This window comes from Aythya fuligula, chromosome Z (assembly GCF_009819795.1).
Source record: "Aythya fuligula isolate bAytFul2 chromosome Z, bAytFul2.pri, whole genome shotgun sequence".
NCBI lineage: Eukaryota > Metazoa > Chordata > Aves > Anseriformes > Anatidae > Aythya > Aythya fuligula.
This window is the reverse complement of record NC_045593.1, coordinates 33,960,006-33,985,192: the sequence shown is the minus strand read 5'-3', so window position 1 is coordinate 33,985,192 and position 25,187 is coordinate 33,960,006. Positions and strand designations below refer to the sequence as shown.

The window sequence follows — 25,187 nt, the reverse complement described above, 5'->3', positions numbered from 1 at the left end:
CACATAGCATTGTCATTTCAGGGCTTATCCGTTTTTCTGTTTTTCCTTGGGATATCTGTAATACCCTGGTTGATCTCAAAAGTTTACTTCTGAGGTACCTGCAAAACCCTGTTTGATCAGTTGCTTCTCTCTCTTTGAGAAGCCTCATTCTTGGTAACCACAAATTTCTTCACTCTATTTGAACAAATCATAATGTCTGAAGTAAAAAATGCATATGTTGCTTTTTAATTTTGATGCACACAAACACCTATTGTATCGAGAAAAAATGGAGGTACCCCCAAAGCACAGATCATCACTTCCAATTTCTTGACCTTTTACCTTTTCTCCATATTTGCTGTTAATAAAACCTGGACAAAACACATTCATGGAATCATGGTTTGGAAGAGCAGCACCTTTCTGGACAACTACTGTTTCTCAAAATCAACACAGACAACAAACTTTGACTGAGACATGTATTGACTTTACTGCTTCAGTATGCGTGAAACATATTTTAAATAGGCAGCCTGTATTATACCTTGCAAACATTAGTTTATACCATATTTTTCATGCTTTATGGCAATAGGAATACAGATAGACATAAAAAGACTCTTCCAGCTAATGTGTAAGTATCGGCACCTATTCCACTGTATATAAGCTGGAAATACAAATTCATTAATCTGTTCATGACAGACCAGTTAATTATATATTCTTTTTTTTTTCCTTTACTGTATGTGGACGTAATCTTTCGATTCTAAACCAATTAAAATGAAAATTTGCTCTCTAATCTACACAAAAGCATGTGCCAGGGGAATCTTAAAGCTAGAGACTTTCTACACAGAAGTTTGTTCCTGTTTCTCTTCTCAGACCTTTTCAATGTAAAAGCTCTCAACCATACTAATAGGCACAAAAAGGTTAGAATAAACTCTTATTTGTAAAACAGGAAACAAAAAAGCAGTGGGAAACACTTCTTCTTACTAATAATAGTTTGTAAAAACAAAGTAAACCTGCTAGGGGTTGGAGTGTGCATGCAAAACCTGAACAGGACTTGCCTTTTAGCAGGTTGCATCCTGTAAAATGTTTTACTAGATCCCTCAAAATTTCAAGGTTAAAAAAAAGTCATTTTAAAAATTACGTAATTAAAAAAATACTATTTTAAAAATAAATTCTGTCGAGTATTGTTGGCTCAGTATCCAAACTTTCAGAATTAGGTATTCTGAACATGGGGTGCCTCCTTCACTCTTTTTACGTGTATACAATGTGTCACCAAAACAGCAGGTTCAATAAAAATAAAAGGTGCAAAGCACAAAAATGAAATATTCTCTCATGCAGAGCTTCCAGTATTGGAGTGCATTTCAAGACATTAATGAAGCCTAGAACTTAAAATTGTAACTAGACAAGAATCATGAGAAAATTCATGATGAAAGGACTCCTCTCTCAATCCCCCTCCCCTCGAATTGTTTAGGATACTTCAAGTGAAGGCAGATTAACTAGATCAAATATCATTGCTTATAAAACAAAATTATTTTGTAGAGGTATTTTCAAGATTCAGATTTAAGGCTCAGTAAGAACACCATCTTTGGAAAAGCCAAACCCAATAGTCAAGAAAATTTATCACAACATAAATTTATCAGAAGATATTTTATTGCCAATGAGTACAAAATTGATGCTCTCATTCCCTGATGTCTCATTTTAAAGATAAAGCTTTTCCTTCACCACTTTGAAAGATCTGTAAATACAGCACTAAAAAAAAAAAAAAAAAAAAAAAAAGCAACAATAAATTAAGAGAAAGAAAAGTTGAGCAGGACAGAAGCAGATAACCCACCAAGAAGGAAATGTGTTAGAAGCAATAGAAAAGTTCTGAAGTGGAATCAAAATATCATAGTATGATTTACTTCCAACAGAAATTTGGGGTTTTGCACATGAAATAAAATAGCAGCAAAGAAAAAGGATAAATACAAGTGCATATATGTCCCATTGGAACTTGCTTTTATTAACCAAAACAGTAGTACTCATCAGAATCAATTTTGGGATGTTTATGCAGAGGCTGTGAGTCCTCCATAATAGAAGAATCGCTGAACTGGTCCATATCTGAAGGGGTTTGGCGACCAGGGACATCATCAACTAAAGTGTCCAAATAACTCCCCACTGATATTCCATCCAATCCATCACTACAGTCTTGTAAACTGTTACAGCTGCCATGGAGAGATGTGTCCTGACTTTCCAATAAGCTGCACAGGCTGCCACTCAGACTGCTACCTCTACTGGCAATGGACTTCTCTTCAATCATCCATTTGATTGATTCAATACTTTCATTGATGATAAGTAGCTGGCGCATAAGCTTGACATCAGTGGCTCGGAGATTAACCTACAAGGCAAAAGCAATTAAAAGGATTAGCAATTTGCTCTAAAATCAGACTCTAAATAGCAAGCTGGAGGCCATAGAAGGATTTTTTAAAACTCGCCTTCAATATCTAGCACAAATCTGTTTAAATAATCATACATAAATATACGTTAAGTATTACTATACTTTCTATGAAGTTCAAGTGGGAACCTAATCATGCTACATAAGCAGCACCTTAACAGGAATGTTAGTCATCAACAAGACTTACCACGTACCACTGGTAACGTACCACTATGTTGTTAGTGGATGAAACATAGCTATGACATGACAACTCCTGGGGATAACTTTTCATTATTTAGAGAAACAAGACACACACCCGTGTTCATTTACAATTAATTTCAGCCATTTAGCAGATCCAAGCAGCTAAGCATTCACCTCACATTCTCTTTGTTATAGATATGATAGTAATCTAAAATTTTCGGATGTGTGTTATTTGCAAAAAGGCTTGTTGATCTTAAACATTTACTCACACTACATCTGAGTTTATGTTGTAAGCTGCAGTACAAATTCCCAAGAGTTGAAACAGATATGTATAATTATTGAAACTGTAAATTTCAAATTATTTAAACTAGTATCAGATGAAGGTTTTGACTTTGTGGTCAACCACATATTATAGACTAACATAAAGACTGACAATCGGCAAAAAATAACTGAACAAAAAATACTTTCCAAACACCAACTCCTATTTTGCAATGTAATTCTCATGGTTGATGTACACACATAGAAGTGTTAACAGTAAAGCATAGTGGCATATTGCAGTGCTGCATCTCACAGCACTTTATATTCACCTTACTAGAAAAACTTAACAAGACACTTCTACTAAAATTTCTACAATGAAATTACATATAAAGGTTATGCCTTAGTGTTTAATTCATTGCTTCTTTCTTTTCATCTGAACCATGATGAGCATTGGCAAGACATTCTGTGGAATCTCCTATTTGTTACATGAAACAAGTGAGAATACTGAGAAGGTAATCTAACAAATTCAAGATGATTCAGTGTTTGCCAATATGGTCAAGTGTAGAGAAGCAGCAGCTACTCCCAACCACAGTGTGAATTTGTGAAACAGCTGTTTAGTCATGCAACTGTGTCTGAGCTAAATCCTGATGAGAAGACAATGCTAGTTTGCAACCTCATCAGCTCTGCAGCCCCTTCCAGTAGCACCTCGTTAATACTAAATGTTCGACATCACAATAGATACACTTGCAATCTCCACATCCACACAGATCTGGGCCTACATAAACTTTTGCCACAGTGCCAACACCAGGCATGCATGTTTAAAACTACCGGGAAGAAAAAAGTGATTTGAAAAGAATTCATAGGATACTATGTCTAGCATGTAATTTGTGTCATATTTTATTGCATGTTCTTACATCCTTCAATTGTACAAATCAAGCATATTACATGCAGGTATGCCACCAATTTAATATACATATTTAGAATATACTTCCCCTTTGTATATAATTTGTCTGTGCTTCTCTACAAAAGTCTGTGCCACAATCTCTGACTGTACTAAATACATTATATTAAATACATTAAATGCATTAAATACTCTTCTTCCATAGATCACTTACATGTTAACTTTCAGACAGTTCAAGACAAAGCAGTATATTTGAACAGCTTTAGTCCACTGAGAAACAAGAAGACAAATAAAATCTGTTATGCCAGACAATAGACATTTTATACTATTCGCCAATTCCATGATTATTATACAGAAATATAGCATCTGTATTGTTCATCCACAGAGGACTAGAATGAGATTGATATTCTCAGGAAGCAAAAGCTATTTCTTCTTTTGCCAAGCAAGACATTTGGACATGATTCTTTCCATACTCAAATGCCAAATTCTTTTCAATATCCAAAATTACACTGACTCGTTATGCTTTTCAAAAAATATTTTAATGTATTTTTTATTCTGTTAGATACAACAGAGAATTGTACTGGCTCTGGCTAGGTTGCTTCATTGCAGCCTCTGCAGGTGATGTGTTCAAGCTCTGCAAACAAATCAGCATCGATGTCAAACCAGTGTTTTAGCTACAGCAGAGCAGTACTTGCACAGCATCAAGGCCTGCTCTACTTCTCACTATGCCCCAAAGGCAGGAAGACTGGGGATGAGCAAGAGGTTTGCAGCTGACACAGCTGGGACAGCTAACCAGAACTGACCAAATGGATATTCCATTATTCCATAATGTCATGTCCAGCACTAGAAGACTCATTTGGTCTTTCCAAAGTACCTGTGACTTGGAAACTGGGCATCAGTTTGCTGGATAGTGAGTACTTCATTTTTAGTTCCTTTGCAGAATTTTTTTTCCTTCTTCTCTTTGCTTTACTTTTGAAACTGTGTTTTTCTCAACCCATGAGTTTTCCTTACTTTTCCTCTTCTGATTCTCTCCTTCTCACTGGAGGGTGTTAAGACAAGAGAGTGAGCAGCTAATGGGTGTTTAGTTACCAGCCAGAGTCAACCCAACACAAAGATTTTTCAAACTTTGCAAGTACCAGATTGTCTAGGTAACTGTCACGTAAGTATTCCCAGTCTCTAAAACAACTGCTGCATTATACTCAGTCCAGTTTCACAGGATTAATATACATGATCTGTTACCATAGAAAACAGCTTTACCATATAGTTTTAACAATAACGCCCATCTATCACTGTTTCAGATGTGAGATTTTGAAAACAGAATGACTATTTTGTAGCCCTCCTAATCAAGCCAGCTTTTCTTCTCCAACTCATAAATCACTATAAACCATTCGCTTAGCAACCAGGCTGTCGTGACAGCAGCAAATTAGCTGACTTCCCAATTGCAACTATAGACTTCACCAATTTCCTTTATATATGCAAGTTTGGAGACAGCAATTTCCCAAAAGGTTGATCATGGCAAAGTTTAATGGAACTAGCACCAATACACCACTGATGAAACAATCGCTTTTAGATAAAAATGAAAGCTCATGTATTTCAGTTTCAGTTCAGAGGGTATGATTTTTTTGCTCTTCAAGTATCTATGGCTTCAGAATTTCTGTGGAATGGCCTTATTAGAGTAATTCTTTGCATTCTTACTGACGAGTCCTCCTTGTCCAAGTTACTATTTAGTCCCAAGTCTCCCATGTCAAGTGTGTACTTTTCCTAAAGCAAACATTAAAAAGTAGTCCACCAAGATTGATCTTTAATGACATTTATCTCATCAACTGATAACATAAAAATGTTACTATGACATTTCTTGCCTCTTCTGTATTTCAGCCCAGTCACAACCACATTAGTTTGTACTTACACAGCTGCAACTCATGTAACTGTTGGAGCAAACCAATCAGTTCCAAGAGGTCTCAATTAAAGGGACTAAACACAATACAATCTCATTACATTTGACAGCTCCATGCACAGTAACAGGCACAGTTCAGGAATAATCTAAACAGAGTGAATTGTATCTAATATATGTATTTCGCAATGGTTCCTACAGCTGCTCTTTAATGTAGAGCACACCACCACCAAAGGGAAGGTGTGTGTGCGTGTGAGAATCAGCCCAATGTTATGACATACAGCAAGAAAAAAATTGTGGTAAGACAGAGAAAAACAAATTTTGTTTACAACCTAGGTTACATATCCTGTTGTTTGGTTTGCATAATCACAATAGTATAGATGCCTAGGAATGCTTAACATTAAACAGCCAGTCGTGGCATGTGAAAATAATGAAATTAAAGTGACAGTGAGCATCTTTCATGTAACACAGTGTGGTAGCATTAGTGGACAGAACAATTTAGCATTCAGACACAACCAGTTATTCAGTCTGACCTAAACACCCACTTAGACCTCTTTTCCCATACTCACACTGGTTGTTCTAACAAGAACAACATTGCTGCTCTTACTCATCTAGCCTTGGTTATGGGCTTCCATGATCAACACTGTCACTTGCATGACACTGTTACACAAAAAATTTGTAAGTACACACACAGACATCTGTGTACGCACACACACACACAGAGATATACACAAAGACATTTACACATATTCCTGTTGTTTCTGTATGTATAGTGTTTCTCAAACAGGATTGGACTAGGTTACTGGTTTTAGAATAAAACTTAGTGGTTACAGCTGTTAACAAAGACAATTAATGCTTCTTGGCAGTTGTCCAAAATAGTGCATTAGCCGTCCTAGTCTGGTCATTTTACTTTTGGATCAAAGACTACTGGCAAAATGGACTTGTGTTTTCCTTCTGTATATTCTGTAGACGTAGCTTCCAGTCAGCTCCATATACAGTGGGCCCCCTCCCCCTCTAAAAACAAGAAAGTAAAAACAAGAAAGCTAAAAAATTCAATTCAATATATCCTTTTAATCTGTCAAAGCCATCTACAACACTAGTTCCTTTCTGCAGTCCGTTTTCTTTTAAGTTCCTAGAAACACATACTTTTTTTTTCTTTCCTTTTTCTCTTTCTCCCCCCCCTTTTTCTTTCTTTTAAAAACAGCAAATCTGTAGTGATATTAATGGCAATTATTAAGTGTGGTCTAAGAAAAAAGATAGTCCTAAGTTTATTTAAAAGACTTTGATTTAATTTTCTCCTCAACACCTTTACGCTGTGTGTTGTAACGAGCCCAAAAGAAAAAGGAAAGGAAATAAGCATGCTTGTACAACAAAGTATTTCCTTCAATACCAATCTTTCAGTCATAGCACAGTGAAGTAAGTCACTCAAAGACATGAAATCTTAAACCTAAATGGATTCAGGTAGTTATTTAAGTCACCTTGCTCTGCACAGGATCCCTAGGGCTCAAACACTCATCAAGGATTCAGGAGCATGGGATCTGTGGTTCTGAAGCAGTTTGCCTTTGTACAGTTATTCACAGTACAGTTATACATAATAACTGGAAGTTGCATGGGAACAGTAGCAAAACATGGTACCCCAGTGCAAGCAGTTTGGTGGTAGAACAATTCCTGCATAAAGAATTAGCACATGAAGAGGTTAGATGAAATGGGTACTGCAGTCAATTCTATCTGTTGTTGGTACTGTCACATCCATCTGTATTGCCTTTTTTACAAAATGACTTTCAAGCCCACACAATCTTTCCATGACAAACAGGCCTGTGTGACCACTACAGTTTAGGAGCATTACTGATTCTACATTGCTGCTGACTTCCTCTTCCTAGGGTGTGTCAGAGACAGCTTTCCACCCTCCTGCATCGTAAACAGTCATAAACAGTTTTATGGTTACCCATCTATGCCTAGCTCCTCCCCTTTCTCTTTTAAATGGCAGATTACCTTAGTTTTCCGTGGAATAATGAACTCCATGAATTCATTTGAGATTCAACACAAATTAAATAAATCTAGGAGTCAGTGTCCAAATAAGAATTTATTTTGAATTCTGAGAAATCTGCTTCTCCTCAGAATCCAAGCTTATTCTTGTTTCTCCTGGAATTGCTTTTTCTATTACACATACTGAGCAACTATTTTCAAAATAACTAAGAAAAGTAATTCCCAAAGATAGAGATAAGACATGAAGCATAAAATAAACATTTGTTGGAAATGTTTAATTATTTGAGCAGATTTAGTCTAAAGAAGATCAGAATTCATTCAGCAAATATAAAAGGATATAAAATTCATCAATAAAACATTGTCTGTGAGAGATGATTCTGTGAGAACATGCATAACGAGCTAGAAATATTCACAATATGTGAATACATGCATTACTTAATTGGACTCACCGAGCTAACATACTTACAAAAGGAATGAATGTGGTCACACATACTGACTTTGTTTATTAGGCAACCACCACAAAACAACCACACAGCACATGCACTTGAAGGTTAGCGGGCTCAGAATGATATTACAATAGCTTCTCAACAACAGTGAGAGAAGGAAGTGTTTTTTCTTCCATTCATTTAACATGTCTAAAAATCACAAATGATAGATAAGGGTAAAATTTCTGCTCCTTAAACATACAGGTTAATTAACAGGTTGTGCATGAGCTCTGTCCCACTTTAAGCAGTTCTTACGCATCTGCTTGACTTTAAACCTCTTGCCTGCTACCAAGCTGTCCTACTGTTTGCATGAAGTTCTTAAAATAATAAGCCACTCTGGGCAATGGTATTTCAGGATCAAGATAAAAAAGCAGTATCTAGTCTGACTTCTGAATCTGAATGCAAACTTCATCATCACCTGTCAAAACGCCGAGCAGATTCCATGTGATAGAGCAGAAGCACACAGGTTAACAATCCCTAGCTAGAAGGGATCAGCTACTCACTGGTGGAACTGCAACTGCTTGTGGGATGTTTCCACATCCACTCCACCACAAAATCAACTTGTTTAGATTAAATTCATACACTACAATAATTGAAGCTAACTCAACCTATCTGACGCTGTATGTGAGCTCTCTTATTTCCTTGGTTTCTTAATATGCATAAATAATAAACATAGTAACCACAGTTTGGCACAGATTAGATTGTCAATAGGTTGAGGTAGATACTACAGTGCTCATCAGGGCCGTATGTGTCAGACTGATTTACCTCACACTACCCTATGTAAAACACACACGCTCTTTAAATTTCATTTAGTAGTGTTACAGGTAGATCAAAAGCTTTTTGCACTTCTGTTTTCTTTGTTTTCTTTCAGCATAGACTTGAGTCACAATGAATTGCTGAAAGGTTTTCCCACTTCTTTCGTTTTGTTTTTTTACACTTGCAGTAGTCTTCAAACAATAAGAGGCACATAAAAAAAGCTCTCTCTACAAATCTCAATTTACCAGATAAATTCTTGATTTATAGTTGCAGTTTGCTGATCTAGTTTATTTCTGCAAATTAAGCAAATTACACTGACCTTTTTTCAGCTGCACTTCTGTAATGAGTCATAATAAAAACATTTTGGCAGGCTACAGAAGCACTTCTGACAACGTACTTTTTCCACTATTTTGTAAAAGACATTATTATCTTTGTGTTTCTCTTGAAAACTCACAAATTTTAAAAGGCACAGTAGATTTTTAGGCAGCATTCCCTACAATGAAGTCCAGAGAATGAGCAGTTATTAAATTTACAGTTTCTGTCTGCACCCTTGACCTTGCTAGTTTAAAAAGAGGCTCTAGTCTAGTCACGATCTCTCTACAGCCTGCTGAGATTCCAAAGCAATACCACACCAAGTGCTTACGACACTTATTTCTAAAGGTCCTTATATAAAATTTGGTAGCAACATAACATAGCTTTGTGAACAGAGTCTCTTAACTAAGAGGGAAAAAGGAGGACTGTGTGATTTGACATCAGCCAGAGAGGAGTCTCCTTCTGCAGACTGGACTCTATATCTCACACTAGAGGAAGAAAAGCACCTGGAACCAACCACTCACTCGCTCACTACCTGCAACAAGGAAGTGGTTAGGCCAGATCTGAGAGACCACCAAAATGATCAGGATTCAGAGCAGAACATGGTGAGGGAAAAAGTTAGCTCAGTAAGAACTAAGAGTAAGTAACTCAATGAACCGGTTTCAAAAATATTTCTTGCAAATACACACACAAAAAAAACAACATTATGCCAGTATGGTTATTTATCTTCTCGTAAACTACACCATTAATTATTTACATTTCTCTTACAACACCCTATTTGAATATATTAGCTTTGTACATACTAATTGATCCCCTTCAGACTTGACTGGAAAATACATGCCATCGAGTTGTGCAATTGCTTAATTGCATTACCTCTGTAATAAAAAAGTGGATCTCAATGCCTTTTTCCTCCTCCCTGGAATGTGCATCATCCTTTTCTTGCTAGTATCACTAGGTAGCCTGTCATTTGCATTAATACAAAGTAATGTATCTCCATGATTTGTATGAATCATTAATTCAGTAGGGTGCAAAAATATTTGTTTAGTTTTTAATGATACACTGTTTGAGATATTCTGTACGCTCCAGTGCAATACTAAATTCACATGGGAAAAATCATCTTGCCTTTGTTTTTTTTGGTTGTCTTTTTATTCTACTGTGAAAACAAAGCTGGACTTAATATCTACTAAGTAGATATGATGACTATTATCGGAGAGAAATACGCCACACGTCTGAGAGCAAGCAGCAAGAAAAATTAAATTAGTGAAGCCCATACTTCACCCCCTCCTCTTCTTCCTCCTCTCCCCCCAATAAAATAAATGCTAAATCAGAACTTTAAATATTGAAGCACCACAGAGCGAAACATCCAGCCTCAGAAGGATGAGAGAATATAAAAGGAAGCTCCTGATTGTTTTAAAGCTCAGTTGAGGAAACATGAACAGGGAGGCACTGTAACAATTTAAGAACAGTAAAAAGCATCAAACACAGGATGAAGTTTTTACTGCATGTTTCTAAATATCAAAAGCTGCTGTCATAAAAATAACATCTGACCTTGGAAACGTATCTATGATGACAGAGGTGAAAGTGTCCAGTAAAGTCCACACTACGGGCCCAAATGTGTTGACAGACAAAGTAATGACACTACAAATATTCAGGTCAACACAAAGTTGCTGCAAACAGTGTCAGAAAGTGTTACAGCAGATGGACTATCGTAGCACCATTGTAATGTGCTCTGAGCATCTGTCACAACACAGCAACTGTTGTGAACTTTGCTTTCATTAAGTTACCTATGCTTACCTTGATCAAAACATGCTCCTAAAAATGCAGTGCTAATACCGGAAAGAAGTATTTATTCTTTTCTGAATTAGGTTAGGTTAATGAGGACTCTAGCCCTCTACTTATCCTTTTAAAAATTAATTAGTTTTAATACTGGCACTGTGTAAATATGCTCAAAAGCATTGAAGTACAAGAACAGTGATAGAATATCATGGGTTTTGGTAACAGATACATCTGAAACTTTAAAATATTGCTTGTACCTAGACAAGAGTGATCCTCAACTTGTTAGTCTTTTCAAAGAGAGAAGAAAAAAAAAAGGAAAGAATCAGTACATGCTTTATTCAAGTCAGAACTGAGACATGACAATACTACTATTACTTAGGACAAAACTAAACTTTCTTGAAATTCAAGTCTGGTTTTGCAGTATCACTGGAAAGACACATGAGATTCAAAAAAATTCAAATATTTGCCTTCCCAGAGTTCAAAGTAGGATTCTGTTTGTTATAATTCTGTGGCCCTGGTGAATGGATAGGTTCTGTTAAAAGCATAGTTTTAATCTAACAGTCAAATCTCTACTGTTGGCACACTCCCATCCTATTTACTGAAGGTTTATCTGAATAAAAAGGAACTTCAAGACAGCCTTGAAATAGTAAGTGATCACATATCATCTTAGAACTGGTTTATCAGAGTTGAGAAGTGATATGCTGATCATTTATTTTTTCCTATGGAAATGTTATGAACACGTATCTGTGCCAAATCTTTTTAAAAAGTATTTAATAAAAAATACCTAACATCTTATCAAACAAGCCTCTTTTTTTTTCCTTTTGATTCCTTTCCTTACGTTTAGTCTGTAGACCATTAAAAGTTGAGTGTCTTTCGGATTCAGTCTAATTTTTTTTTAAATAAAAAATGTCACCCAAATCTCTCCACCAGTGCAATCACCATCCTGCTAAAGTACTGTTCATTCACACGATTTATGCTCACCTGAATGTATTAGCAAATTTGTGATCTCGCAGATAAAGGGAAGCCAAATTGTCTATTTTGAGTTTTGAAACTAAAAATACACTTTCAAACTTCCAGATACATATATATAGTTAATTCCTTTTATCTCTTTCTAACCCACTAAGAAGGGATCAAACAGTTTGCAGCCAATCTGCATCTGGGCTATCATGGTTAAAAAACTAGAGGCAAACAAGAACTGAGTACCATTTTCAGCAAGTCATAATGGCTTGCTAACTTGCTTGGCTAACACAATTAACCAAGCAGGCTGCTGCTTTTAAGCCTTTTCATAGGTAGGCTCCTACAGAGCACACTGAAGTAATCCATTCTGGAAGTTGCAAGGCATGATTATGCAACTTATGAGAAAACATGTATTAAAAAATCAAATAATCAGAAATCCTAGATTCTAGCCAAAGAGTTCTCATAAGGTAGCAGGAGTAAACAATTATGAACTATAAACTTCCAAAAATGTCAAAAACAGGTACTCTAGATACCTGTATTTCCACATTATTTTATCCCTGCTGACTAATAATCATCAACCACAGGACGTGGTGCAGACCTCAGCTTCTCCTAGACCACTCTGGCTTGACTCATACTCAATTTTAATACCTTAACATGTTCTTAGCAAATACTTCTACATACCATACAACTGCAGCACTGTGTCTTAATCCTAGTTCAGCACTGAATATTAATCTGTAGTACTACAAGATACCTCATACTACCAGAGGTATGAGTAGGATGGGAAAGAATCAAGGTAATTGATTACATTTTTCCATTTCTCTTACTACTATGGAAATACTGACTAGTTAGGGAGCAGAAACAGAATGCAAGATTTGCTCCTGGCTAGGAAAAGACAAATATGTCACTTGAAAATAATCACAGAATGGTTTGTGCTGGAAGGGACCTTAAAGACCACCCAGTTCCAACACCCTGCCATGTGCAGGGACATCTCCCACTAGATCAGGTTGCCCAAAGCCCCATCCAACCTGGCCTTGAACACCTGAACCCCTTCAGAGATGGGACATCCACAGCTTCTCAGAGCAACCTGTTACAGTGCCTCACCACCAGTGAAGAATTTCTTCTGAATATTTCATCTAAACCTACCCTTTTAGTATATAACCATTACCCCTTTTTATATGAGTATATTCCCTGATAAAGACTCCCTCTCCAATAAAGAGACCCTCTCCAAATTCCATTATCAGAATCGCTTCAGAAGTGAGAGAACTAGACAAGGAAATCTGGGCCACAACAATGTTGGACTGAGCAAGACAACTATGGTTAGATTTTAAAAGGGCTGGATAGGGCTCTTTTAGTGTAATTTTGTCATTGAACTTCAACAGAACAGGAGGGAAATGACCAAGCAAAAAGAAAAGATTACACATTGTTGGGATTAAACTTCTTTTTCTTCTGAAATGGCAGGACTGTTGCTTTGCACTGATGAATGTATAACAAGCTATACGAGTTGACTTGTCACTGTGAGCTGCCTCATCTGCCTATGGAGAAAACAGCAGCTACCTCTCCTCTATTGTTCCAGTCACAGCCAACTAATGCTAGGCACTAACAAAGGAGTAAGGCAATTCCACTTGATGTTGAAGACAACTACTATTGCTTTGGCATACTAGTAATGCTTTCTTCTCTTGCAGTCTTTCTTCTCTACTCTTGAAGGATTTTAGTTTTCTCCTACAAACCCTGTAACACTATGAACCAGCCATAAGCCATCACTTGAGATTGACGTATTCTGAAATATGCAAAAGTCCTCCTAAGAGATATTAATTAGACCTCTTAATGGTTACAGTAGTTGAAGTGTCCCTGTGAAGGCAAAATGAACTTGCAGTCAAAGGCCAGGAAGAGTCCTCTTACCACTTTGGTTTCATGTCCACTCCTCCTCAAACCATATAGTTTCGAGAAGCCTAAACCAAACAATAGTCTGAGTCTACAATTACTGAAGGCACAACTTCTCAAAGTCAGCATATTTATGTGCAGAATCACCCAAACTCTCTTAGCTAGAAGACCCTTCTGCCCACAGAAAGGATTCTTCAGTATCAAACTACAAAAAAAAAAAAAAAAAAGTGCTACCACTATTTCATTTCACATGTGCTTTATTCTAAACACACGTTGTCTGGCTTTGACCACCAGAGTAAACAGTCTATATTAGCAGCCAAATGTAGAGAACAAATTCTCGCTCATGGTGGGCCAGGAGCAGCCACCCTCCTCTAGGCACCATTTCAAGCGTAAGTGTTAGTCTCTTCCCAGATACCATTTACTTCACTAGTTTTTGAAAAGGTAGCAAACTGATGCAGATCCTAATTCTGCTTATATAGAAATGCTTCACAGTTTTCTCCTTGCTATCAGGACTGTCATTTATAATTATGGTAAGAATCAAGGTCAGAATCTGAAGCTTTATAAATAAAAAAATATTATTTTCTGCAAACACTATTGAGAGAACAGTGCCCAGTGTTTGCTATGCCTTATAAGCATGCACCCTAGTCACAAAATCTAGTTCAATCATTTCAAATTGAACATTAATTTAAACCAGCAGAAATTTGGTAGGAGAACAGGAGAAAAAAAAAAAAAAAAAGATACAGACAGAAAAATGTAAAGCAGGGTTTTATTTGTTTATCTTGTGGTAAAAACAAGAAGTCTGGAAATACTCAACCTATTTATTAAATTATAACTCTTGGATGTGCACCTCCTTCTGCACCTACAGTGAGGCCAAAACAGCAATGCAGCAGAACAACTCTTCTTCTGGAAGCATTTTAGCCATAAATACAGCTGGTATCCAAATACATTGAACAAAATTAAGCCAGTAAAACATTTATAAAATCTGCAATTCCCAGTAGTTCAGCAAAACAGCAATTCAACATTGCCTTACAGGCACTAAATGTTTTCACTTCACCTGGCATTGCACCCAGCAGGGCTGTACAATATTGCAGGGAGTTTGGTTTACAGCACAGCAAATGAAACATGCAGATAACTTCCCCTGGAAGCTCAGTGTTTGTGCTTCCTGTTACCTAACAAATGTGTCATATCATTTGTTTGACAAAGCATTAAGAATTGTCCGGTTGGTGTGAATGGGGGAGAAGGATTAGACTGATGAGAAAAGGGTTGCATAGCTGTGTATGTATTTCTCTTCTCCATATTTATGGAAGCTCTGGGAAGAGGGTCCATAGCCTGACAAAACAGAGTAGCTAACACTAACATCTGACATGCATATGTTGCTTAAACTCTCTAGTGTCCTTTGCTTACAGAAGGAGAAAAATCTCCTTTGGAGCAACATTGGGGGAACCCTCAGCTGTGTTTTATTCCACACACTCATCAGCCCCAGGCTGGAAGCCAGTGGGACTCACTGCTGGAACAGTATACAGGGTATTTCTGAAGTAATGGACCATCTGTATCTGCTTCTACATTTGATAAAACCTGGGTGTGAGTTTTATACCTTTCAAAGCTCTACAAATGAGAAGGTCTATAGACATACCAGAGTTCATTCCAGCCAGCTATAATGAACACTTCACCTCTACAACCAAAGGTTCTGTGGAGTTTGCGAACTACTCAGGTACTTGACTGAAGTTTTTCAGAACATAAAGACATCACAGGATGTGCCTAAAAGGCCCACTGCTCACTTTGGACATAACCCAGTTCTCACTAGAGACAGACATGGAGAGACAACCACTGATGCCTGAGCTTCACACAGCAGCTGCCAAAGACAGAACATGTTAAGAACTATGAAAAAGTAGTAAGATTGTTTCAACAAGTTAAGTTAAAATCTTCTCCAAATCACATCTTCCAGTAATGGTTACCTTATGAAAGTGAGTCCAGACATATTGGAGGAGCAGTGATGTCTTAATTTGATAGAAACATAGCTGTGAATTCATCACCTACTGAATTAAGTATTCTAGTCACACACCTTTGGACTACAAAAAGAAAAGAGAAAAAAAAAAAACAATGCAATGTAGATTATGGTGCACCTATTTAAATGACAACATACAAAAAAATACTGTCTCTGAGATAGGAGGCTCTAGCAGATTGTTATAGTCACAAAATAAGAGTGTAAGTGGCTCAAGGGATGCCAGTGCCATTTATATAACCATATGGCTCTGTGCACTGTGGTGCAGAGAATGATCAAGCCCAGAAACCTACCTACCCTCAGAGCAAGGCTTACTACTTGATAATCTGCAATATGGCGAGTGCAGGTGCAAGTTTTTCCTGCTGGATCTGGTTTGTAGCCGTTCAGCTGGTAACAGAAGAGCCCCTCACACTCATACTCTTATACTGCAAAGTACAGATGTGCAAGAATGTTTTATCTTCTACATTAAAGAAACGATTATTTTAACTGTTAATCTCCTTGGCTCTCATTGCAGACGTATATTTCAGAACAAATATTTCAACATCTTCCTGAAATTCCACAGCAGTCACTCCCACATAATTCTCTCTCCAGTCCTTCTCTAGTCCTTGAATAACTTACCCTGTCTACCACTGAAAAGTTAATTATTATTAAGTGACTGAAAAGGTAAAGATTCACAGGTTTAAAATTCTTAGTACTAGGATTCCCTTCTGGCATTAACTGAGGTTATCCAATGACAAGGATGATATTTCCAAACTGTGCTTGAAAAACAACAGGCCACAGGACAGCAAGACTGAACAGCTTAAACTAACGAAATACACCCAGGAACTCCCTAGCAAGAAAGCCAAACACAAGGGAAGTCTTACAGAAGTTATTTTTCCTTATGCACCCAGTAAACTTATCGGCCCAAACTGGGTAATCCTGTTCCTCACAATTTCTCTGTTGATGGATGCCATCACACTTCAGTCCAAATTCAAGATTCTCCTCCCTCCTTCTTCAGTTGTTTTTTACAGTTGTAATTAACAGTTTCTTCAGCATTGTAGATATGTTTAATAGCTTTCTGACAAGCCTGCAAGTAGCCACTTTTGCTGCAGTTCTTTTAGAGCAGGGCTTAGTCAAACTACTCGAGTCATCAGAGCTTGAAAAGTCACCCATTTCCTGTATATCTCCAGGACAGAAGGTCTGTATTCACAAAAATCATGCTAAAATTTCATTTATTGCCTGTTACCTTTGTTTCAATTAGAATTTTAAAATATGTACACATAAAATTACAGACTGTGTAGAACACAGATCCTCTGACCTGAAATGACCTGGGCATTGCTATGCAAGTAGTAGCAGAAATCTTGCAGTAAGAAACTTAGTGATGCACTGATGCCTTCTAAGGCTCCAGCTGCCCTACTAAATACTGGCCCCAGCTTTACATCACTGAGGATAACTGGGTGATCAAAGCCAAAATTCAACAGAAAGAACAACTGATGTGATGGCAAAAAGTAATCCACCAGTGGTAAAAGCTTATAGCTAGCAGCCCCACTTACAAGTGTGAGGACTGGAAAGAATAGACTACAACTCTGCTTTTGTAACAAAAAATTTTCCCTTTTATTACAAGATCTTCTACAGTTCAAGTCTTTATCTTCACAAATAATAATCCACAAACCATCTTTTAAAGCTGCTTGTATGTAAGACTCCCAAGTGTCATGGTTACAAATGCAGGTACAAATCCAAGACAGAAATTGCCCTTGATTTCGCAAAGTTCCAATTACTTTTCAGCAATTGTTGGCCTGTCTTCTGTGGTCAATGTATGTATTTACTATTATGCATTTCAAGTTTTTTGAGTTTACACACAAAAGGTTCTTTTTAACTATGGTTAGCCCTAAGTATCCACACAAACTCATGCTGTTCTGTTGATTTTGTTAGAAAGTTTGCAATCTGTTTGCTGTAAGCTATTGTAAATCACTTAAACTGTAGAGCTCTGTACAGAAGGGGTTTAATTTTCAGCAAAACACCACATCTTTTCATTATGAACTGTCATCAATCAGCTTTTAAAAAACAACTTCAAAGCCAAAATTCTTCCTCCATCCTTGAAACAAAATAATCAGGAAAGAAACAGCATGAAATGGTAACGTGCATTATTTCAAATCAGGACTGTCAAAAGTCTTATCTGTAATTTGGCACACTAACTCTATCTTGAGTGCAATCAAGCATCCATGAGAACTGCTGTGACAATCTCTTGTATTGCATGTGTTTTTGCATGTGTTTCACACTGATGATGCTAGGTCAGGTATCTACAGTGTTTCACAGACTCCTGGTCAAGCAGTAATTAATTATGTAAGTATACATGTACTTTCTGAGGACTTAAACCTTTCATTAGGTAGCACAGCTGAACAGGAATGGCCATAAGCACTGACTGGGTGCAACACAGTGATGTTCCAGAATTCAAATCATGCAGGTACTGCATGAGATTTGCCAGCCAATAGATACTTAAATACGCACGAAGTTAAATAAAGTTGTTTACCTTGTCCTGTTGAAGACGGTCTTTAAAAGTCAGAAAACTTGGCGAAGTTATGGTAACATAATTAGATTTTAATTTTTTCTTGATAGATTTGGTCGTTATTCCAAAGGATTAATCTACAAATTCCTTTTAATCCAAGCATCCTAATATCACTGTACAATCTAAATGCCACATAAAAATTACAAACTCCTTCAACGACATCATGACAATTGGAGGGTATAAATGAGAGAACTTGTTAGCAAGATCCAACATTATAAGCTTTTTCACTGAACTTCTGGAAGACCTCTGGAAATAAGTTAATCTCTATTTCTGTATTCGTTATTTTTTAGTTCTAAGAAGAGCCTCTCTTCAGGGTTTCATTGAGCAACTGCTCACTAAGAAACCAAGGTTAATCAAACCCTCCTACACAGGCTTGAGGCTTAGCCACTAGTAATTTTATATTTAAGATTTTATCTTCAATCAAGTTTTTAAGCAAAAATTCCAATTAATCTAACAGAAAACCAGCATCTGATACAGAGCTTTGCACTGCTGACTAGACACACTGAATCATATCTTGGCTTCAACTAAGTCAATTGATGTTATCATTGGAAACAGTAAATGTAGACGTCTGTACCTACAGCAAGTGTTGAATGAGATGTTTCAAGGTACATTTGTTGACTTTTTAAAAATGCCTTTCAAAGAAGCTAATAAAGGCAGACCCCCCCCTAGTTATTGTTCTAACAAATCTAAGCAAATCTGAAGTTGCTCAAAATCTTAAGAACTGGTAAGAGAGAGTTACAGAAAGTCTACCCTTCAATCTGCATCTTCATTTGCATGCTAAGTATATGCAAAAAAATGTTAAAAAAAAAAAAGGAGAAGGAGGAAGAGGAAGGACTAGTATCATAATGATCATATTTGCCTCAGTTCCAATCAGTACAAGTACCATTACTTCTTCTTCATTTTGTCAGGGCTTCATGTTCATTACCCTTAAAATAGTCATAATAAAACAGAACTATTAGAGCAACAGGACAAAAAAAAATCAATTAGTGAGACTGCACAGGCACATTCCTCTTTCTCAACTAGCTTTAGCCTAAATCTGTCATACTCAATTTCTTGGCAATGGGATTGTTTCCACTTATTTATTCCCCCCCCAAAAAAACAACAACAACAACAAAAAAACTGCTGCACCCAGAATACCCAGTTTGGCCTTCAGGCTCATTAATGATGTTTGATCCCCAACAGTGTTCACTGGAAGGAAGTTCATCTAAAAGTTCCAGCTCTGCCATTTCCCTCTTAATTCCAAGACACTGTTTACCTTTTTTTGGACCCAAGTACTCTTATGCAAAGCATGTTATTATTTTATTCTGTGTAGTGCAGACAGAGAAATGCAATAAAAAGTTGATTTAAGAAAAATATGAACTGAAAGAAAAAAACTCAACATATTTTTTTTTCAGGTATTAATAAAAATCTCCCTTTGAGTAAACACAGAGCTTGTGAAGGAGAAATGAGGCTTCTGAACTAGCAGCATCAGCAGTTAGTGTTCAGCCCTCAGGTTCAGCAGTTACAAGCCATGTTGATTACTTAAAGCAGCGTGCAGCTGTACTGAGTGGTGACCTCACAAGCATCACACACCAGAACAGGGTCACAGCTGTGAGGGGTATAGAGTATTCATCAAATTCTAGGTTGACCAGAGAACAGCATTTTGACCCAAGTTAGCAATTACACCTTGCTTCTCTTGTTATGCAATGGCCTTATGCCTCAAAGGTTTTCAGCACTACCAGGGCAGTCTCAATCACAGACTTGGCTGGGAAAAGTGAAGGTAAAAAAAGGGACGGTGCCCTGGCTCAGCAGGTTCGTAGTTAAAAACAAAACAAAACAAAAACCTCCATGGTGTTCTGCACATGATTCCAGTGACTACCAACAAAATTGGGCTCCGGAGAAAAAGAACAATCCACTCAAGACAGCAAACAGATCAGGGGACGCAAGCCTCAAGGCCTCCATCAGCGGATGTACAGTTTACTCCCACACACCTGCCTATCTGTCAGGAGCTTAAACTCATGGTCAAAAACACCACTCCTAAATCAAATATGGGCATGATTATACGCTCATGTCTTTAACATTCTCCTGCAGGAGATGACATATGGGAGGTAATCGTGTCCACCCATTTTATTCATGCTCTTCCAGGCCCAAGGACATGGCAATGTGATGACAGACGTCTCAGAGCTTCCACCACCTCTCTCTTTCTCAGAAACATCCAAATCAACAGATATCACTACTTCACTCTGAAGCATGATAAACATACAGGGTGGTTGAAAGAGCAGAAACATAAATTTCATTGGTGTCTGGAGGAAAAAGTGAGCACTGAAAGAAGAGAAGATGGTCCTCCATTTTAAAATGAGGAAAAATTATACCTACCTCCATTCCTGCACAATGGAATTTACTTCGGGCACTGGAAGGATTACATACTACCTGAGATCCGGCTTAATGTACGTTTCCAAGCATTACAACTGGGTTCAGGTATGCTTTCCTTGTTCTTTACTGTCAGGGGCCAAACAGGCTGTCAGTGGAACACAGAGGTTCCCCCTCTCATAATGGCTCGTAACTTAGTTAACAGTAAAATACATCCTTAGCACAGTCAAAAGCTTTGGAATCACCACGATTTCAGCGCAATGAAAGGTCAAAATGTACTCATATTATCCATAATATAGCTTTGTTTCTCAGATTTAGTTGAAAGTTGTCAACACAGGCATAGCCATTGTAACAAACAATACCTGTGGGAAAGGACAGAAGTTGAGCTGCATAAACACACAATTTGTATGAAGTTTAAAAATAATTAAAAAAAAAAAAGCCACGTCTGCTCAAAATGTCATCATTAACAAAACCAATAAGATAACATACTGAGATAGTGAGAAGGTACTGGTCAATATTAAAGATTAAGATGTCTGCACACCAGTCAGTCTCAAGTTCTTCATGTGTGACTAGGTGAGCCTGAATAACCTTGCTTTGCCAATACGTACGAAAAGGTTGTCTCAAGCCTGAAGCAAGTAAACTAAAAAAAAAAACCCACAGGTGTACATCTGAACTTCTGTGAGCAGGCTGCAGAAGCTGGTATCAGAGAGCAACTACGAAAACATAGCATGATAGATGTTGCTTGGTTTTCTAAACTTCTTATTTTTTCAATTTTTTACATCTGTTTACTATTATAGCAGATACTAACTACTTTTCTCCCCAGTCGAGGCCTCTTAGATATTCATCAGAACCAAAGAATAATATGCTACAAATAGATGTGAAATAGTGAGATAACAGATTGTGTTTTGGTTCTGTTTTAGGAATGACGTTCAGAAGAAGAAGAGACATAGAAACTCTCCTTCTTATCTACTGTTGTTCTTAAATTGTACAGATCTGTACACTGTCACAAGAAAACTGCAGAAGTGAAAGGGACAGATTAAGAACCTGAAGAAACCTTACGGACAGAGGAGAATTCTTATGTTACTGTCGACAACCACAAGAAGATAGCTAACTTCCAACCTCTGGAAGATAGAAAACAGATGACACCAGAAGAAGAAAGTAGACGGAGTAACTATATTTCCTCTTGTACAACAAACACTCATTATAAAAGTAGCTGAACGGGCAGGCACAGAATAAAAGTCAAACAAGGAGGTGTGCAATAGAACTCCCCTGGCTTAACATAAGCGATGAGTTTAGATGTGAAAAACTAAGTCATTAAGACATTAAAGTGAGAAAGGAGGGATCAAGGAAGCTGAGACTCAAACTTGTTCTTTCCAAGAGCTGAGGGGGGGGGAGGGGGGAGAGAGAGGGAAATTAGGAAGCAGAAAAAAAGAATATAGACAAACTGAAGACTGTGATGTGAAACTTCACATGTAAAGTAGATGAAGAGACCAACCAGCAAGGAAAACATGATGAGGGCAAGTCACTTGATTTTTATCCCTTAATAGGCATAACTGTCATGACATGTCTACACAGTCATGCCAAAAACTCCATCTACCTTATTTGCTACCTTTGCAGTTCAACGCCCCTAAGAGTTCTATATTATAATCTATGCACAGGTCACCCTACAACCCTTGTACAAGTTTAGAACTTTGAAAACTAATACAAAGGATGCTAACAATGGGGAACAATGTTAAAAACTAAAATTCTCAGTGATCATTACACTAAAATGCATGGTAGTTTAGGTTAGCGAGCATCTCTTATAGCATACAAAGCCATAAGGCAAGAATTGTGATAAAAAAGTGACTTTTCAAGATTAAGGTCATAATCTTGGCTATAAACTGCTGGGATGCCTATTCCTGATTTCCCTTTCCTCCTAGCCTGTTTATTCTTTCAGAACTCTCCCACCCACCCACTGACCTTTTGCTTATATATACGTGAGGTTGCACCAGGACAGCCACAATGGTATAGCATTGTACTTGTTTACATAGGATGAGATTGCTTTGTTCTCTCTGAATGGCAGAGTTCCAAGGCAGTTGCATAAAGCCACCTCCACAAGCTGCCAGCAAAATCCTCATCCCAACAAGAAAATAGTATGGAGTTTGACCAAGCAAGTTATGCACAAGAACTGTGGAAACAGTCACTGCCAAAAAAAAAAAAAAAAAAAAAAAAAAAAAAAAAAAAAAAAGTTCTTCTGTAATTGCGCACAATTACAGTCTAATAAAATCTGAGGCCAAATAGGCATTGTCAGAATCGAACCTACCAAGCGTTCAATATTTTTGGTTGGTTGCTCATTTGCTTGCAAAGAGCACCGTGGTTCTTTTAGTTTTGCCTTGAAGGTGGCAATTTTATGGCACCACTGAGAAACAAAATTTCTCGACGACAGCAGCACACAACGCCGGGCAAGCACCTGCTTTACAACAGTAAGCAGGTCAGAAGTCCCGAAGTTAAGTCGAGTCACAGAAATCCTCTCAGCCACGTTATAAAGAGGAGCCTGGCGAAGAACCACCGCGCAGTTACGCGGTGTCCGCCCGCAGCTAGGTAACCCCCTGCAGACCCAGGTCCCAGGACACCAGGCCGAGCTTCCAGGGCAGACACCCGCCGCCTGTCTCCAGCCACACGCCGCCGACAGGCAGCAGGTGCGGCGCGGGGAGGCGGCGGCTCCGCACCGTGCCCATCGCTGCGCCCGCGCCCCGCCGGGCTGCGGCTCCGAGGGGCGACCCTGTCCCCTCCGGACGGCCCCGCGGGGAGCGCCCCCGGGCACTCACCATCTCCTGCCGCAGGAGGTGAAGTTTCGTCTCCAGCCGTGCGAGGGCGGCGGCGCGGCGGCGGCGGGGGCCGGGGGCCGCAGCGGGGCCGCGGGCGGGCTCGGTGGCGGCGGTGGCGGCGGTGGCGCGGCCCGGGTGCTCCTCCCCGCGCAGCGGCCGCGCCAGGCTCTCGGGCACTTTGCGGCCCAGCTTCTGCTCCACGTCGCGGAGGTCGGGGGGGCCGCCGGGCTCCATGGCTGCCAGCCTCAGAGGGGCCCGCGGCGCCGGGCGGGGCGGCACCGGCGCTACCCGCGGCCGCCCGGCCGCTGCAGGGGCGCGGAGGAGCGGGGACCCGCGGCAGCGCCGCGGCCGGCGCCCGGGTGGCCCGCGGCGGACATGGGGGTTCCCGGAACGCCGCCCCCCGCCCTGCCCTGCCCTGACACCGGGTGGGGGGACACAAAAACTAGCGAGGGGGGGGCAGCTCCCCCGGGGTCAGGCGGCGGGAGCGCCCCGACCCCGCTGCGGGACCGGGACCGGGACCGGGACCGGGACCGCGATGCGCGCTGTCGGCGGCCGACCCGGGCAGCGCGACCCGAGTCATCGCGCGCCCCGGCCCGCTGCAACTTTAAAGGCCGCTGGCAGGTGGAAGAGGCGCGCCCCGGCCCTCCTACCGTAATGTCGGGACTAGAGGCGCAGCCCCGCGGCCAACAGCGCGCACCCCGGGCCGCAGCTGCCGGGCAGGGCTAAGGAGCGGCGTGAGGCTTCGGGGAAGGGGAGGGGAAAAGCGGAAAGGAAAAAAAAAATAAGGAAAAAAAGAAAGAAAAAAAAAAAAGAAAAAAAAAGAAAAAGGAAAAGAGAGGACAGAAACGGGAAAAGTAGAGGAAAAGGGGAAAGAAAAAGAAGAAAAAAGAAAAGATAAAGAGAGGAAAAGGGAGAGAAAGTAAAAAAGGGAAGAAAAGAAGAGAAAAAAATAAAAAGGAAAATAGGAAAGAAGAAAAAAAAGGGAAAGGGAAGGAAAGGAAAGGAAAATGGGAAAGAGGAAACAAAAAAGAAAAACAACCCCTAGAGCGCTGTGACCTTAGATCACTTTCTAACAGGGCTAGATGTATCTACAGGGTGAATGTTATTTCCAGTTGTCAAACAGGTTTCATTGCAGACAGGCTGATTTTCCCAATTCCTCTGTCACCCCATTATTAGTTTTGTACCCCCACCCTCCCTTTAAAAAAAAAAAATGTTTGTTAGCTTCATGGGTCACTGTAACTGTGATAACAAGGTATGCGCTGGCCATGCTGATTCCAGTGGGGGGGGGTGAGAAATTTTGGCCAGCCACTCTAATCACATCACATTTCCAGCAACTCAAATCACAAAAAGTAAGCCTAGGAAAACAAAATATTGTTACAACAAGCTGGATGTGCCCTGTCCAATAATTTCATCAGTACTTTACGAGTTGTTAATCAGAGAGCTTTGAAAGGGTTTAATACAGCCAAACAAAAGTCCTGCTAGCACGACTGAGAATTTCATAGGTGGATTGATTTAAGACCAAGACACTTATCCTGTCAATATACTCAAATTATCTGGAAGTCCTCTGCCAGAGACATACACAGAGCCTTTTATCTTGTATTTGATGGGTCTATTTATTTCTGAAAAAAATAAAAAGGAAAAAAAAAAAAAAAAAGAAAGAAAAAAAGATTCTTATCAGAAAAGAAAGGCAGAAACAACCA

General features: G+C 39.0%; 1 protein-coding gene across 1 annotated transcript; it reads right to left on the bottom strand.

Annotated features, from left to right (window-relative positions):
* Nucleotides 1-1,752: 1,752 nt before the first annotated feature.
* On the bottom strand, nt 1,753-23,721 carry LURAP1L (leucine rich adaptor protein 1 like). Its single transcript, XM_032205953.1, has 2 exons — nt 23,488-23,721; nt 1,753-2,344 (listed from the first exon to the last, which is right to left on the bottom strand). The coding sequence occupies exons 1-2, from the start codon at nt 23,719-23,721 to the stop codon at nt 1,970-1,972; spliced, it is 609 nt and encodes a 202-aa protein (XP_032061844.1). The 3' UTR covers nt 1,753-1,969.
* Nucleotides 23,722-25,187: the final 1,466 nt, after the last annotated feature.